The 15,968-nt window shown below is 55.5% G+C and overlaps 1 protein-coding gene across 5 annotated transcripts in view; it reads left to right on the plus strand.

Annotated features, from left to right (window-relative positions):
- The window catches only part of ACOX3 (acyl-CoA oxidase 3, pristanoyl), a 53,091-nt gene extending 43,175 nt beyond the window's left edge, over positions 1–9,916 (plus strand). For 4 of the 5 annotated variants that reach the window (XM_017893608.1, XM_017893606.1, XM_017893607.1 and 1 more), the window contains exons 14-16: positions 244–359; positions 6,646–6,820; positions 8,223–9,916. In XM_017893608.1, coding sequence (XP_017749097.1) covers positions 244–359; positions 6,646–6,820; positions 8,223–8,383 — 452 coding nt within the window. In that variant the 3' untranslated portion in view covers positions 8,384–9,916. Of the gene's footprint in view, positions 1–243; positions 360–5,618; positions 6,613–6,645; positions 6,821–8,222 lie in introns of those variants that run through there. The other variant, XM_017893609.1, reaches the window with a different exon arrangement.
- The last annotated feature ends 6,052 nt before the right edge of the window (positions 9,917–15,968 follow it).

Raw genomic sequence — 15,968 nt, forward strand, 5'->3', positions numbered from 1 at the left:
AGAACTCAGGACAGCCCCAGGCTGAGCCAGGAAGTGCCTCCAGCCAGAGGGGCCCTGGGCAGGTGCCATCCCTGTGCCTCAGTTTCCCTACCTATAAAATCAGACCCACCCCATACACCTGCTCGTCATGAAGATGACACCATACCTGCAGGATGCTGGCAGTGCCTTGTCCCTGGGGGTGAGTCGTGACAAATGCTGGATTCTCTATTGTTACTTTTTCTCCTTCTGTTTCTCGTTCCGAAGTCGCCCTGGCAGCATATAAGTGGCTGGTTTGCTACCTGCTCCGAGAGACTTATCAAAAGTTAAACCAAGAGAAAAGATCAGGAAGCAGTGACTTTGAAGCAAGGAATAACTGCCAGGTAGGTATTTGTTTTCAAACTTCCCTTTTGTATTATTTGCTCTTAATTCCCCGGCCGTTGTGTCCCTGGCAGTTCAGGCCCCAGACCCCGAGCTCCTGTGACCTTGGGCAGATGACTTGATGACTTTGCTGCTTGCTCAACTCCTCTGTAACCCAGGGATGGCGGCACCTGTCTTGCTGGGCTAGGGAGGTCATGGTTGTTACATTTACCATTCCTGACGGGTCCCAGCCCGTAACCCGGAGCAGTGAAGCGCTGGGTTGTGAGAGCCTTGGATGCACAGAAGGGCAGGGACACCACTGCGGACACTCAGAGTGCTCCCTCCTGACTCACGGGAGTGACGCCAGCACCCTGCTTGGTTTTCCACAAGTTGCTCTTGCCTTCCCGAGGGGCTGGGGTGGCAATGGTGAGTGGGTTGTCATTGGCCTTGGAAAGTACTTTGGGTCTCACACCTGGACAGGGCTGTCTTCCGTGTTCTGGGAAGCCACAGGGAAAAAACAGCCTGTTACAAAATGCCTTGTCATGCCAGGAACCTGGTTACGTGTGATTCCAGCCCTGTCCCAGCTGTCTGCCCTAGAGCAGAGCCCAGCCCCTCCCCTGTCTAGGGGGCAGCTGTTGGGGGCAGTGGGGCTCCTGGATGTGTCAGTGGGTGCCGTGAGCACTCTTGGTGGAGTGCGCCAGCCGTAACCATAGCTATGGGGAATCTCAAGCCATGAGTGTCGTGCAGGGAGGCCATGGATACGGAGAGAGCTGCTGTCGCCCCTTCTCCCTAGTGTCAGTTTATGAGGTTATGGGTCAGCTTCAATAATGAAGCCGCTGTGGGGACCCAGGTCCACGTCTGCCTGTCTCTGGGAAGGCCTGGCATCCCACAGCCTGCTGCTGGGGGCAGCCCCGGCCCTCAGGCCAGCAGCTCTAGAACCTGCTGCACACAACTGCCCTGAGATGAGGAGAGAAGGCGGGAAGGATGGGCTCCTGCCGAGCTCAGAGAAACCCCGATTGGACCAGGCGCGGTGGCTCATGTCTATAATCCCAGCATTTTTGGAGGCCAAGACAGGTGGATCACAAGGTCGGGAGATTGAGACCATCCTGGCTAATACAGTGAACCTGGTGTCTACTAAAAATATGAAAAACTAGCCAGGTGTAGTGGCGGGTGCCTGTAGTCCCAGCTACTCGGGAGGCTGAGGCAGGAGAACTGCTTAAACCTGGGAGGCAGAGGTTGCAATGAGCCGAGATCGCACCACTGCACTCCAGCCTGAGCGACAGAGCAAGATTCCATCTCAAAAAAAAAAAGAAAAAAGAAATCTAGATTGAATTTATAGCTGAAAAGAAGTCAGCAGGTGGCCAGGGTCAGTAAAACTTGTAGTTTAGGCCCATAGTGACCAAAAATAGGAGGCTTGAAGTGACCCTTCCAGAACAGGCTGCCTTCTGTACCCACCCTGGCTGATAACACGGCAGGTTGGATCATTCAGAAACCAATGGATGCCTATCAGCTTCCACCGCTCCCTCCTCTGCAGGCCACATCCTTGTGTTAAGGTGGAATAGGCTGCTGCACTGGCTCATGTCTGTGATGCCAGCACATTAGGCAGGCTGAGGCAGGAAGATCGCTTGAACGCAGGAGGTTGAGGCTGCAGTGGGCCGCGATCACATCACTGCACTCCAGCATAGACAACAGAACAAGACCCTGTCTCAGAAAAGAAAAAAAGAATTTTTTAATGGAATGGAGATTCTCCAGTGAGTTGTGAAACAAGACCCCCTAGAGACGGAGGGCACAAAAGGACCCCATTCCTAACAACACCTGTGTCGCTTAGAACTGCCTGGTAGGTCCTTAGCACCCCCTTCCAGCCCCGGCCTATGCTGGGGACGCAGCATGTGTGACCCCACAACACCCCAAGTGCGTGGCTTGGCTGCTGAGAAACACTCACCTTCAGCTTTTCCTTTGAGAACTTGGTAACAGAATTTCAGGGAGTCCTGCGGCAGAGGCCAGGAGGGGTCCTGGGTTCTGAGTCCGGCTGAGACGGTGACCCTGGGCCAAGCTGTGGAGCTGACAGACACCAGCCACAAGGCCTTGGAGGGAAAGCAGTTGCCAGGGTGGGGCTTCGTGTTCCAGACCTGCTCTGGGTCGCGGAGTTTTCAAGAGCAGGGGACATTTGTGACAGCTGAGAGCCCTTGGGGCCTGGGCTGGATGCTAAGGGGCCCATGGGAAACGCAGCCCCTTCCCCTGCAATACGGCATGAGAAGAAAGCCTCAGCCTAGACCAGCCTTTTCAGGAAGAGGGGAGCCGGAAGCTGTTAAAAAATAAAACCATCGGATTTGGCTGCATAAAGGTTCAGCATTTCTGCATTGCAAAAGATGCTCTGAACAAAATCAGAAGCCACACAGCAGACTGGGGAAGCCCACGTGGCATGTCGCTGACAGAGAACACCCCCAGGAAGGAAGGAATTCCTTCAGATAGATGCCTGCCTGGTCGGAAACCAGCCCTAGCAGCTGCTGACCTGGAGCCAGGGCCAGGAGCTGCAGGTCAAAGCCATATTTCCACAGGTATCAGGCTGGGCTCAGGCACCAGCACCATTCGTGGAGGGTGACGGCTGTGTCCTTTGAGAAGGTTACTGGCCATTTTTGTTAAAAGTGTGCTTACTCTGACCTGGTGGGGAAAATTTATTAACCTTTAAACATTTTCTGGCTCTTGCCAATAACCGCTATCTACCATTTACCCACCGTAAGCCAGGCATGCGCAGAAAGGTCTTTAAAAATGCATTTCTCTCATTTTTCCACTGAGTGACACCTTCACATGTTCAACAGCCAGTAGATATAAAAGATGGGTGGTGGCGTCCCCGCACCCTGCCTCGAGCCTGGGAGTAAAAAGGTGGGTGGTGGCTTCCCACTCCTGACCTCCAGCCTGGGAGTAAAAAGATGGGTGGTGGCGTCCCCGCAGCCTGCCTCCAGCCTGGGAATAAAAAGGTGGGTGGTGGCGTCCCCGCAGCCTGCCTCCACCCTGGGATCAACCCCTGTCACAAGGGCTCCAGGTTCCCTTCAGGGATTTGCACATCAGAAGGCGGACAAGGATGAGGACATTTGTTCTCCCTGAGCCACATGCTGGATTCTGTACCTGGGTCGTTTCATGTTGTCTGCTTTGGGAGTGAAGGAAGTTGAGGCCAAGAGAAATGCCCAAGGTCCCCCAGCTCGCCTGTGCTGAAGATTGCACCCGGGCCAGCTGTCACAGAGCCCAGCCCTTTCCCCAGGCTGCGTGGCTGCTGTCTGACTTTGGACCATTTGGGTTTGTTTTTTTGCCTAAAGTATTCATTGCCTCTTAAAATGTACTTCAGAAATCAGAGTGTACCAGACTGAGACCCTCCCCTCTCTCCTGTGCTGAAGATTTCCTGGGTGTCCGGGTTTACTGCTGTAAAGGGACAGCTGACCATAGCTGCATCGAGCCTGAGAAATGCCTGTCCCAGTCCTAGCTGGGGACAGTTTGGCAGCTCTGGAAGGGCAGCTGAGGTGGTCCAGAAGATCCCCGTAGAGCACACAGTCCAGCCCCTGCCCTGTCTGGGGGACTCCCAGATGTGTCTGTGGGTGCCGTGAGCACTCTTGGCTGGAGTGCGCCAGCCCTAACCGTAGCTATGGGGACACTTTGGCCATGGGGGAGGGACTGCACCTGAGGCATTACTGTCCCCCCAGGGTCTGCAGAGTTCATACCGCGTGGGATGCTTCCTGGGCCCCAGCCCACCTTGGTTAATGTTGTGGTCGGCTCTGCTGGTTGCCATGGCAGACACTGTTTAGGGAGCCCATCCTCGGAGCCTGTGTCCCCCCAGTGACTGCTGGCCTTAGTGGACCTTTCCTGGAACAACAGCACAGTGTCATGCAGGCAAATCCTGGGGACTGAGATGCCGTCGAGCACAATAGAGCTGCCATCGCAGGCACTTCCTGTGAGAGGGCTGCCCTGACCCCAGTAGCACCACACGGGAGACAGCACTGAGGCTTGGAGCCATGATGCCTTTTGCTCTCTTGCACAGCTGCAGAGCCGAGTGACTCTGTTTCAAAACTCACTGGCACTCGGGATGTATTATTTGACAGCAGTAAGGTTCCAGAGGAGGCTGTCTTTCTGGCCCCCGCGGCCTGTCTGGCCTGTGCCATCGCTGTATCACGCTGTATCACTTTCATGGAAAAACACACTGAAGCGGCGTGGCGACTGCAGTTGAGGGGGAGAGTGTTGCGGGGCACAGGGCTCAGACTCAGATTCGGTTCTGAGGACCGCCTCTCTGTGCCCGGGGCCCTGCTGGGATTGCCTGGGATTGGGGTTCGCAGAGGACCCGTGGCGTGAGGAGAGGCCCTTGTGGTGTGGGAGCCTGTTTTGGGGTGTGGGCAGGATTCAATGGAATTGCCGTGTTCTCGTGGACGCAGGAGCAGCTTGCGGGGGTGCGGGTGCCGTCGCCCGCTTGTTTCATGGAAGGTGAAAGGAGGAGGGGCTGAGGCCTGGAGCTGCAGCACCACGCCTGGCAACTTCCCCACAGGACTGTATTATCAGCCTCCTGCCAGAGGCCTCCGGCGGGAGCCTGAGGGCTGCCCCACCTCACTTGGCAGGGCTCTGGGAAATCTGGGTGCTAGTCCTAGCCGGGGTCTGTCGTGCAGTCCCCACGGCCCTAGTGCAAGTCCAGATCCTGCCAAAACCAAGGCCCAGAGCTATAGCACGTGTGAGATCAGGAGAGGGCAGGAAGCCCCAAGGCCCCGGGCTGGCACACTCCATGCTCAGACAGCAGGGAGCAAGACAGGCCTTCCTGGCACTCTTCTGAGTGGCACACTCAGGAGTGGGACGGCCCACCCATGAGTGTGCAGGACCCAGCGGGGGTCTTGGGACAGGACCAGTCAGGCTGTAACGAAGCAGAGCGGGAAAGCAGCTTCTCCCGGTTTCTGTTTTCCCGAGGCTCCTGATCCCAATGGGGCCCTGGAGGACACTGGCTTTGTGACTGGAGACCCTGCTGCCGCGTGCTTCGCCCTGCTGTGTTCTGGGAAGATTTGGGGCAGCATCATAGGCCAGGCGTGCAGCTGGGTCCTCCTGCAGCAGTCGGTCCCCCATACCCTGTATTTCATCCCTTGGCTGGATTTTTTTTAATTTTAAAAATGGCACCTGCTCATCCTAACAAGTCAAGCAATATGTGTATTGTTTTTCTAATTTAAAATGTCTGGTGAGATGATAAATGGGAGACAGGGAAAGAAAGGCTAATAAGTGAAGTTGATGATTATCAGCAAATGTTTTTGATATTATAGCGGATGCTGGCAAGGCTATGGAGAAAAGTGACACAGATCCACAGTTGACGGGAACGCAGATTAGTTCAGCCACTGTGGAGGGCAGCTTGGCGATTTCTCAGAGAGCTAAGAGTTGCCCTTCCGCTCGACCCAGCGATCCCATTACTGGGTATATACCCCAAAGAAAAGCAATCATCCTGCCAGCCGGACACATGTACCTGTACTTCCATCGCAGCGCTATTCACAATAGCAAAACTGTGGAATCAACCCGGGTGCCCCACAGCGGTGGACTGGATAAGGAAATGGGGCACATAGACACCACGGGATACCGTGCAGCCATCACTACCAACAGTCATGGCTTTTGCAGCAACATGGATGCAGCTGCAGGCCATTATCCTCAGCAAACTAACGCAGCAACAGAAAACCAAATGCTGCATGTTCGCACGTATAAGTGGGAGCTAAACATTGGGCACTCATGGACGTAAAGATGGGAGCAGCAGAGCCTGCGGGGGACGTACAGCATGGGGAGAAAGGAGAGACGCCTGCTTTGGAGGCTTTGGAGGAGGGGGTGGCAGTTCCTTTGGAGAAGCGAAGTCAGTTCTGAGCTCAGGGAGGAGCTTGACGAGCCCCTTCTCCAGCTCCTCCGTGTCTTCCCGTGTGGAAGAAGCCAGGTCCTGGGCCGTCAGGGGCCTCCTGGTGGGCGCCCACACTGTAGCCGCAGAGCATCCTGAGGCCTGCCCCAGGCCCCGTGTGCAATGACCGTGCCTCTCCCAGTCCCAGATGGGAGCTGAGCTGAGATTGAGGCCTTGGAGGGCGTCGGTGGAGCCAGAGCACTCCCAGCTCCATCTTCACATAGGCCTTTTCCATTGTGTTCTAGAAACATGTCTTATGCTGCACGGCGTCTGTGTGCTGCCTCACCTTATGTTACTGTCCTAGGACTTGCACGGGAATGCAGACCCACGTTCGTGTTTCCTGAGAACTTCCTCCACCGGGAATCTGGGCGGGGCTGGGACCTTCATGGTCCTTATGGTGCCATCCTGTATTCCAGGTGTCCCACGGCCGTCCCTTGGCGCTGGCCTTCCTGGAGCTCACCGTGGTGCAGAGGTTCCATGAGCACGTGCACCAGCCCTGCGTGCCGCCCTCGCTGCGGGCCGTGCTGGGGCGGCTCAGTGCTCTGTACGCCCTGTGGTCCCTGAGCCGCCATGCGGCCCTGCTCTACCGAGGTGAGGCTTCTGACTGCGGGCTTGCTGTCCTCCCCAGAGTCAGGGCCCCGCTGTTGTATCTAGGAAGCTGCTTCCTGCACCATTGTCCTCCTTCCACAGGACTTACTGAGCATGGCGGAGGGTGCTGTGGACAGATGAGGAACCCACTTCCATAATGAGAGGCATATGGGACAGAACAGCATCAGGGTGGTGCCGAGAGACCCAATTTTCCTTTCACTTGGGGTTCAGTTCAGAGAGCGCTTCCAGAAGGCCCCCTCGTGCCAGGCAGTCTGCCGGTCTCTGCAGGGAGCAGAAGCCCACCCCCTAGGTCCCATAAGGCACAGAGAGACACGAGCCAGGAGTGTCTAGACTTGGGAACCCTGGAAGACTTCCTGGAGGACGGGGTGCTGGGGCTGATTCCTGGAGGATTGGTAGGAATGGGGTAAACCAAAGTTTGTCGACCTTTTGTTGGTTGTTGCCCCCAGCAAGTCTTTTTAGGTGGCTCTTCCCAATGGATGGCGCCCATGCTTCTTTGGTACTAGGATGTACCGCGTATCCATTCATGTCCTGCATCTCTGGGCTTGTGAAGAATAAGAATAAGATCCTCCCCACCCCAAGAGCCAGTGTTTACCCCCTAGAGGATGGTGCTGACCCCGTGAAGGCCTTGACAGTGCTCAGGTGCACCAAGGAAGGTACATGAGTGCCTGCCAGAGAGGGCGAGCACAGGGCAGGAGCCCCCCTGCTGCCTGAGAAAAACCCTAAGTGATGACAGTTCTCTCCAGCAAAAATCGTAGTAAACGCAGATCCCACCACAGATGCGCTCCCGAACGCACAAGGCCACGGCCTTGGACCTCTTAGGGCCCCACCAGAAACCACAGCGGCTGAAGGCGACACCAAGAGCCAAGTCCCCCTGCAGCTTCTGAGTCCCTGCAGGCGACACCAAGGGCTAAGTCCCCCTGTAGCCTCTGAGTCCCTGCAGGTGCCCACCGCCCCCCTCCCCACTCCCCTGGGTGGTCCCAGGTACCCCCTTACCCATGCCCCTGCCATGCACCCCTGCTTCGCTCTGCCCAGGAGCCCCTTCCTTTCTTCCTCCCAAGGGAGGAACCCACCCAGCCTCCTGGAGCCCCAGCAGGTGTGAGCCCAGGTGCTACCCGTCACCTCCGAGCCTGGGACCTTGCCTCCCTCGTTGCCCTGGGCCAGAGACCATCAATGCCTGAGTGGGAAAAGGGTGTCAGAACTTGGTCCCTGAGCCAGCACGTTCCTCGGGTCACAGCTGGACTGGGGACAGCAACGACACTGATGTGTTCACCCAAAACAGGCCTCCTGTGTGGCCAATTTGGAAAGTGCACTCAGGGCATGTTGGCATTGGGGTTGGTTTTGAACTGAGGACCCAGCCCCCACGTGACCGAGGCTGTGCTTGCAGGCGGATACTTCTCTGGTGAGCAAGCGGGAGAAGTGTTGGAGAACGCCGTCCTGGCCCTGTGTTCCCAGGTGAGCTGTAGGTGCTGCCGTGTTCTCTACATTCTTGTTACACAACCGCCCAGGGCCGACACGCACCCACTTAGCGTCACCCAGAGGAGCTGACGCGCACCACCTTAGCGTCACCCAGAGCTGACACGCACTCCCTTAGCGTCACCCAGACTGACATGCACTCCCTCCCTTAGCGTCACCCAGACTGACATACACTCCCTTCCTTAGCGTCACCCAGAGCCGACGTGCACCCCCTTAGCATCACCCAGACCGACACGCACTCCCTTAGCGTCACCCAGACCAACACGCACCCCCTTAGCATCACCCAGAACGACACGCACCACCTTAGTGTCACCCGGAGGAGCCGACGCGCACCACCTTCGCGTCACCCAGACCGACATGCACCACCTTAGTGTCACTCAGACCGACACGCACCGCCTTAGTGTCACCCAGAGGAGCCGACGCGCATCTCCTTAGCGTCACCCAGACCGATACGCACCCCCTTAGCATCACCCAGAGCCGACACGCACCCCCTTAGCATCACCCAGACCGACACGCACCACCTTAGCGTCACCCAGACTGACACGCACCCCCTTGGCGTCACCCAGACTGACAGGCACCACCTTAGCGTCACCCAGACTGTCACGCACCCCCTTAGCATCACCCAGAGCGGACACACACTGCCTTTGCAACCCAAACATTCATGTTTGTTCAGGGTTTAGTAAAAACTGGAGGATTACAAGAAAATATGCCCACATCAGAAATTTTTGCAAAAGAAACTTGCCGGGGTATCTCCAGATCTGCACACACCCAGGCCCTCTCATACACCGTTTGCAGCTACTTTGAGAATTCTCTGAGCGTTCAGGGGACTCAGCCTCCAGTTTGTTTCCTGGCAGTGTCCTTGTTTACTATATCCTTTTACCTATGTCACCCAGGAAATCAGAGGGCCCCAACCCCACGTTCTGATCTGGCAGCTCTCTTCCATCCAGGAACAGAAGCCCCCTTGCTGTGCTGTTTAGCACGGTAGATGCTGGGTGGGGGGAAGGCGGCTGTGTGAGTGAGGGTCTCAGATTTCCTTTCATTGCACTGAATTTGAGGAGCCACTTGTGCTGGTGCTGGTGCTGCCGTGGCAGGCAGGGCCACTGTGTCCACGGAGACGTCACTCTACTTTTGCTGGTAGGAACCGGACCGCGTACTGCTGCATTTTAGCGCGGTGTCTCCAGTGACTGGAGACGTGGCCTTTCATCTCCCCTGTCGCTGCTTTCACACTTGATCTGGGACCAATGGAATGTCCCTGTGACTGGCTCTGAGCCTCTCTCGGGATTCACTGTATAAGCCCCTTCCCTGAGCCTGCGGTTCTGGAGAAGGGCGTGTCTAATTGTGGTACATGTTTGTGGCCACGTTTACTCCTCTTAACATGAACCGGCCACAGGGAGGGGTTTTCCTTGGCTCCTCCAAGAGCCAAATTTTACCTGCTTGGGGCAGTGTTGACCAGTGTTGTGGAGGCCTTCGGAGTTTGCAGGTGAGCCAAGGAAAGCACAGGGGTAACCTTGCAGAGAGGGGGGCATAGTGGGGAGGTGTTGTTTATAAAAAGTGCCTGGGTGTGGTGACTCATGCCTATAATCCCAGCACTCTGGGAGGCCAAGGCAGGAGGATCACTTGAGGCCAGGAGTTCGAGACCAGCCTGAGCAACGTAGTGACACCTCATCTCTACAAAAAGTAATTTTTTTTTCTTTTTTTTTTTGAGACGGAGTCTCGCTCTGTCACCCAGGCTGGAGTGCAGTGGTGCAGTCTCGGCTCACTGCAAGCTCCACCTCCCGGGTTCACGCCATTTTTTTGCCTCAGCCTCCCCAATAGCTGGGACTACAGGCGCCTGCCACCACGCCTGGCTAATTTTTTTGTATTTTTAGTAGAGATGGGGTTTCACCATGTTAGCCGGGATGGTCTCGATCTCCTGACCTTTTGATTCACCCGCCTCAGCCTCCTAAAGTGCTGGGATTACAGGTGTGAGCCACCATGCCCGACCTACAAAAAATAATTTTAAAAAATTAGCCAGGCCTGGTGGCACATGTCTGTAGTCCCAGCTACTCAAGAGGTTGAGGTAGGGTAGCTTGAGCCCACGTGTTTGAGGCTGCAGTGAGCCGTAATTGCACCATCACACTCCAGCCTGGGCAACAGAGCCAGGCCCTGTCTCAAAAAAAAACAGAAAAAAAGCCACAACTGATTTCCCAGTGAGGCTATGGCCAAGGCTGGCTGACCGTTGTGTGCCACTCTGTGTGTGCCTGTCCACACCACTCTCTTGGGGAGGCCACGGTCAGCCAGGTGGAGAGGGTGCCAGCCATCTGCTAGGCCAGGGCCAGCAAACTCAGCTCAGTCCTGCCGTTCACCTGAGTGTCGTCTGCGGGTGTCTTTGTGCTTCCATGGCAGAGCAGACAGTTGCCAGAGACCATGGCCCACAAAGCCGGTAACATCTCCTACCTGGACTCTTACGGAACACGTTTGTTGGGCTCAGCACCTGTGCTCTGCCAAGAGCTTCTCTCCGGGAGCAGTGGCGTTGGTCTGCGGCCTCCGTGCCGAGGCACGTGAACCAGGACCAGGTGGCCACACGCTGCAGAGCACGGTGTTGAAGCGCGGAGGCACACTCAGTTCCTCCATTGTGGCCTTTATTACTCTGTGCTGACCGATTGCCTTTGATCCATATCATTAACAATGTCTCCCATTCCTGGGTTCCATGCAGTGTAGCCACGGCATTTCATAATATTTTGAGGAGAATTTTTTTTTTTTTTTTTTTTTTTTTTGAGATGGAGTCTTGGCTCTGTCCCCCAGGCTGGAATGCAGTTGACGCGATCTCAGTTCAACTGCAAGCTCTGCTCCTGGGTTTACGCCATTCTCCTGCCTCAGCCTCCTGAGTAGCTGGGACTATAGGCCCGCCAACCAAGCCCGGCTAATTTTTTTGTATTTTTAGTAAGAGCACGGGGTTTCAACCGTGTTAGCCCAGAGATGGTCTCGATCTCCTGACCTCGTGATCGCCGTCTCGGCCTCCCAAAGTGCTGGGATTACAGGCTTGAGCCACCGCGCCCAGCCCTTTTTTTTTTGCGTTTTGAAGAAAGTTCTTGAGATCCACTCATATAAATTTCATGTGTCATATTGAAGAAATAATTTGTCCAGTGGAATAGGAGAAATAATAAAACCACTGCCAACCGGGAGGCTTCATATGCTATGGCTTTTCCAAGTGCTCATTAAATGCCTTCTCTATTACATGTTTTCTGGACATATTTTCCCTTTACTGGAACAGCAGTTTGCCCAGATATAAGCCAAGGAATTAGAAATGAGGCCTCTGGAGGCAGTTGCTAATCACGAGCGAGGGTCGTCACTTTTAGGGCCTTTTCTACCTTTTTGGGAAGAAACAAGCCTGGAAGTCTGAGTGAAAACAGCATGGTGAAAACATTCCAGCACACAGCAAGGGACTCGAATCCAGGCCCAGTGGAAGAGATCATGCATTGGCAGCAGAGCCACACGGATGCCGCTCAGGTTACCCGTTGCTAGTGGGTCCTAGCAAACACGGACAGGGCTGTTCCCTTTGGTCACCATGGAATTCCCGGGAGGTGCCAAGTGTCTGGGCTTGTTTTCCAACAGCTTTGAAAGAGCGATGCAGTTTGCCCCTGGTAAGACTGATCGCTCCTCCTGACTTTGTTCTGGACTCACCGATTGGCAGAGCGACGGGCGAGGTAAAGGGAGGACAGGGCCTCGCAGGGTGGCCCCAGGGCCGAAGGGCATTTCTGCGGAGCTGAGATGCTCCTGTTGGGTCAGGGGTCTGGTGCTTCTGGAAAGTGGTCACGTGGGGGAGCTTCTGTGGGAGGGCCCAGGACAATTCTGGACAGTCTCATTCTGGTGTTTTCCGCATGCTGGCTCTGTGGTTGCAGGGGATTTGCCCCATCCCTGCCCGCCTTTTCCTCTCGAGATGGGGTGGTGGGCACTGCCCGTCTGCACAGGCAAGGTTGGAGGTCCACACACTGTGGCCTTCTGCCTCTTGCCCTCCCCAATGCCTCCCGGTCCCACAAGGTCTTACTGCATCTGACCATGCAGGCCCTGGCTGCAGGCCTCTCCCGCCCCATCCCTGTCCTGGAATCCCCAAGGCCCCTCTGTCCCCTCTGGACCATCCATGGCTGTCACTGGGGTTACTCTCCCCTGTCCCACTTTCCCCAACTGCCTCCCTGTGGCTCCCCCAGCCCCTATGTTCCATCAATGATTCATATCAAAGCAGATGGAGTCAGGCTGCTCCCCTGAGGGAGCTGCACCAGCCTCCTTGGACTCCTGTTCACGCCCCAGCCCCAGGCAGCCACTGCATCCTGTTCTCCAGGGCCCTTCACCCCACTCTACCATCCTGCCCACCAGAGTCCAGCCTTACTGGCTCCTCCATCTTGTTGTGCCAGGCCCGTGCCCACCCAGGGCCTTGTGCTGCTGCTCCCGGCTGCCTGGAGTGCCTTGCATTCTTTCAGTATAAGCCTGACTGTTGCTGCCTTGAGAGGCCTTCTGTGGCGTCAGCTGAGGCAGTGCCCCCAGGCAGCTGCAGTGTGGCCCTTGCTGGCCTCATCACTGACCCTGTGTCTTCCTCCCGACCACTGATGATGCCCGGGGCGACGCTCACGGGTCCACTGGGTGCCCTCCAGCACCCCACTGCTTATAGGGCTGTGTCCATCTTCTGCTAGAGGGACTTGGCGTGTCAGTGCTCACGTCCCATGCCCTGCGGTCCCCCGGCTGTGAGCCACAGAGGGGTTAACCGCATCCCTGGCCCCTGGCCCCACGACTGAGTTCTTTCTGCTGAGGCATCTGCCAGCACCTGGGTCTCTGCTCAAATGGAGATTGAGCCTTAGTGGGCAGGACCCCCTCCTCCTCAGTTCTCAGGGAATACTGAAGTCCGTGCATGAGTCCTTACTGGCTTAGCCAGGGAGGGCCTAGTGCCTGGCCTCAGCATGGCCCAGGCTACACCTGGGTTGGGCTAGGTGTGCCAAGAAGCAGGTAGTGCCAGGGACTGGGTGAGCAGGGCAGGAGGTGAGAGTTCCCAGTAGTAGGAGAGGCATGGATGGTCATCTCTGTGGAGGGCCTGCTGTCCCGCATCGGGGGGCTGGCCACTGACCATCCTCTGAGCCCATATAGCCCAGATGATCACTGCTGCTGAGAACTGAGATCCAGAGAAGCCCAGTGGGTTTCCCAGCCAGGGAGTGGCGGAGCCAGGATTTGAAGAAACTGTGCCCTGCTGTAGGGAGAGAAGACTTGGGGGGAGCCTTGGGTCCTGGGGGAGCATGTAGGAGGGGGACTTGCCCTACCCACCTCCCTGGGAGAGGCAGTCTCACCGGGAGGTAGGGGGCTCACCAGGTAGACAGGCATTCGAAGAGACAGTGGAGCCAGACCCGCCATGGAGGATCCCCGAGCACACAGGACTGTCTGCCCCGTACAGGAGCAGCCTTGAGCGTCCACTCGCTGCGCCTTGCTCTGCAGAGGCAGGGAACAACCGAGGAGAGGAGAGACCGTGCCCATGATGGAGGGGCCCCTCTGGCTCTGGGTTCCACAGTTAAAACCAGAGCCGACTGGAGGTGTTGCTGGCAGGATGGTTTATAAAACGTGCATTCCTGGTTGAGCGTGGTGGTTCATACCTGTAAGCCTAGCTCTTTGGAAGGCTGAGGCGGGCGGATCCCTTGAGCGCAGGAGTTTGAGACCAGCCTAGGCAACATAGCAAAACCCCATCCATAAAAATTACAAAAACTGAGGTGAGAGGATCCCCTGAGCTTGGGGAGGTCGAGGCTGTGGTGAGCAGTGATCGTGCCACTGCACTCCAGCCTGGGCAATAGAGACCTCATCTCAGAGAAAAAAAAGAAAGTACATTTCTCCCAGTTGCAAGGAACTGGTGTATTAACCAGGAGCTACCAGGTAAGAAAATCACTATAGGGCCGGGCACGGTGGCTCAAGCCTGTAATCCCAGCACTTTGGGAGACCGAGATGGGCGGATCATGAGGTCAGGAGATCGAGACCATCCTGGCTAACACGGTGAAACCCCGTCTCTACTAAAAAAAAAAAAAAAAAAAAAAAAAAAAAACTAGCCGGGCGAGGTGGTGGCGCCGGGAGGCTGAGGCAGGAGAATGACGTGAACCCGGGAGGTGGAGCTTGCAGTGAGCTGAGATCCAGCCACTGCACTCCAGCCTGGGCGACAGAGCAACACTCCGTCTCAAAAAAAAAAGAAAAGAAATTCACTGTAAACGAACAAACAGAGCCGTAGGGGAGTTGAGACCATCCTTAAACCAAGCCTGCTGCTCCAAACTGTGAAACATAAGCTGGAACCTAGGCCCTGTGGAGCAGCAGCCTGGATCTGTGTCTGTGGAGCCCAGAGTAGCAGAGTGGGGAGGAGGGGTAGCTAAGTGCATTTAGCGGGTACAGGCAGAGGGGTTTCTTCTAAATAAAAGGGTCAACATAAGCTGGATGCAAAATAGACCACCTCCCAGGCTCTGGAGATGGGCTGGGCTGCCCCTTCCCACCTGCACGGGTGAAGTGTCTGCTTAGCCGCCCTTCGCCCTTTATTTATACAGCCTTCCTCCAAGACAGGAGCATCTCCCCCCATCTTCCCAGTGAGGCTGCTTAGGCTGAGAGCAGTGAAGTCTGCACATCCCGTAGGGGAGTGCTGGCCTGGGGCAGGACAAGAGGAGCAGGGTGTGGTGGCCCAGGTCCAGGAGTCAGCCAGTAAAGGCCACCAGGTGAGGGCGTCTTGCTGCTGGTGGCCATGTGCCACCTGTGCGGCCTGGGGTGTGAGAGCAGATTTCAGAGCGGCGGTCGATGCAGCCTTGCAGAATCCTGTGGTGGCTGCAATTACTAAGAAACAGGGTGTCTACTGCCCACAATCATTTCCTTTTTCTTTTTTTTTTTTTTTGAAATAGGATCTCACTCTGTCACCCAGGCTGGGGTGCAGTGGCACGATCACGGCCCACTGTAGCTTCAACCTTCTGGGCTCAAGCAATCCTCCCACCTCAGCCTCCCAAGTAGCTGGGACTACAAGTGAACTCCTCCATGTCCAGTTAATTTTTTGCATTTTTTTTTTTTGTAAAGATGGGGTTTCTCCATGTTGCCCAGGCTGGTCTCTAGCTCCTGCGCTCAAGTGATCCGCCCTCCTCAGCCTCCAAGAGTGCTGGGATTACAGGCACGAGCCACCTTACCCAGCCAATAATTTCCAAAGAAGAGGGCGAGGGGGTGATTTTCGTTATAAATATGGTTTATGGTACTTTATAATTGAATTTTCCTAATTGTTTTCTACTAAAAAAAAAAGTTCATATAAATTTAAATCATTTTAAAATTTCTCTAAAAAGTGAGAGAATTTCTGTTTTGTTGTTGTTGTTTGTTTGTTTGTTTGTTTTGAGATGGAGTTTCACTCTTGTTGCCCAAGCTGGACTGTAATGGTGCAATCTTGGCTCATTGAAACCTCCGCCTCCCAGGTTCAAGTGATTCTCCTGCCTCAGCCTCCTGAGTAGCTGGGATTACAGGCACGTGCCACCACGCCTGGCTAATTTTGAATTTTTTTTAGTAGAGATGGAGTTTTTCCATGGTGGGCAGGCTGGTCTCGAACCCCGGACCTCAGGTGTTCTGTCTACCTTGGCCTCCCAAAATGCTGGGATTACGGGCATGAACCACCGCGCCCGGCCGAATTTCCTGTGTT

The sequence above is a fragment of the Rhinopithecus bieti genome, unplaced genomic scaffold, assembly GCF_001698545.2.
Source record: "Rhinopithecus bieti isolate Rb0 unplaced genomic scaffold, ASM169854v2 scaffold_24469, whole genome shotgun sequence".
NCBI lineage: Eukaryota > Metazoa > Chordata > Mammalia > Primates > Cercopithecidae > Rhinopithecus > Rhinopithecus bieti.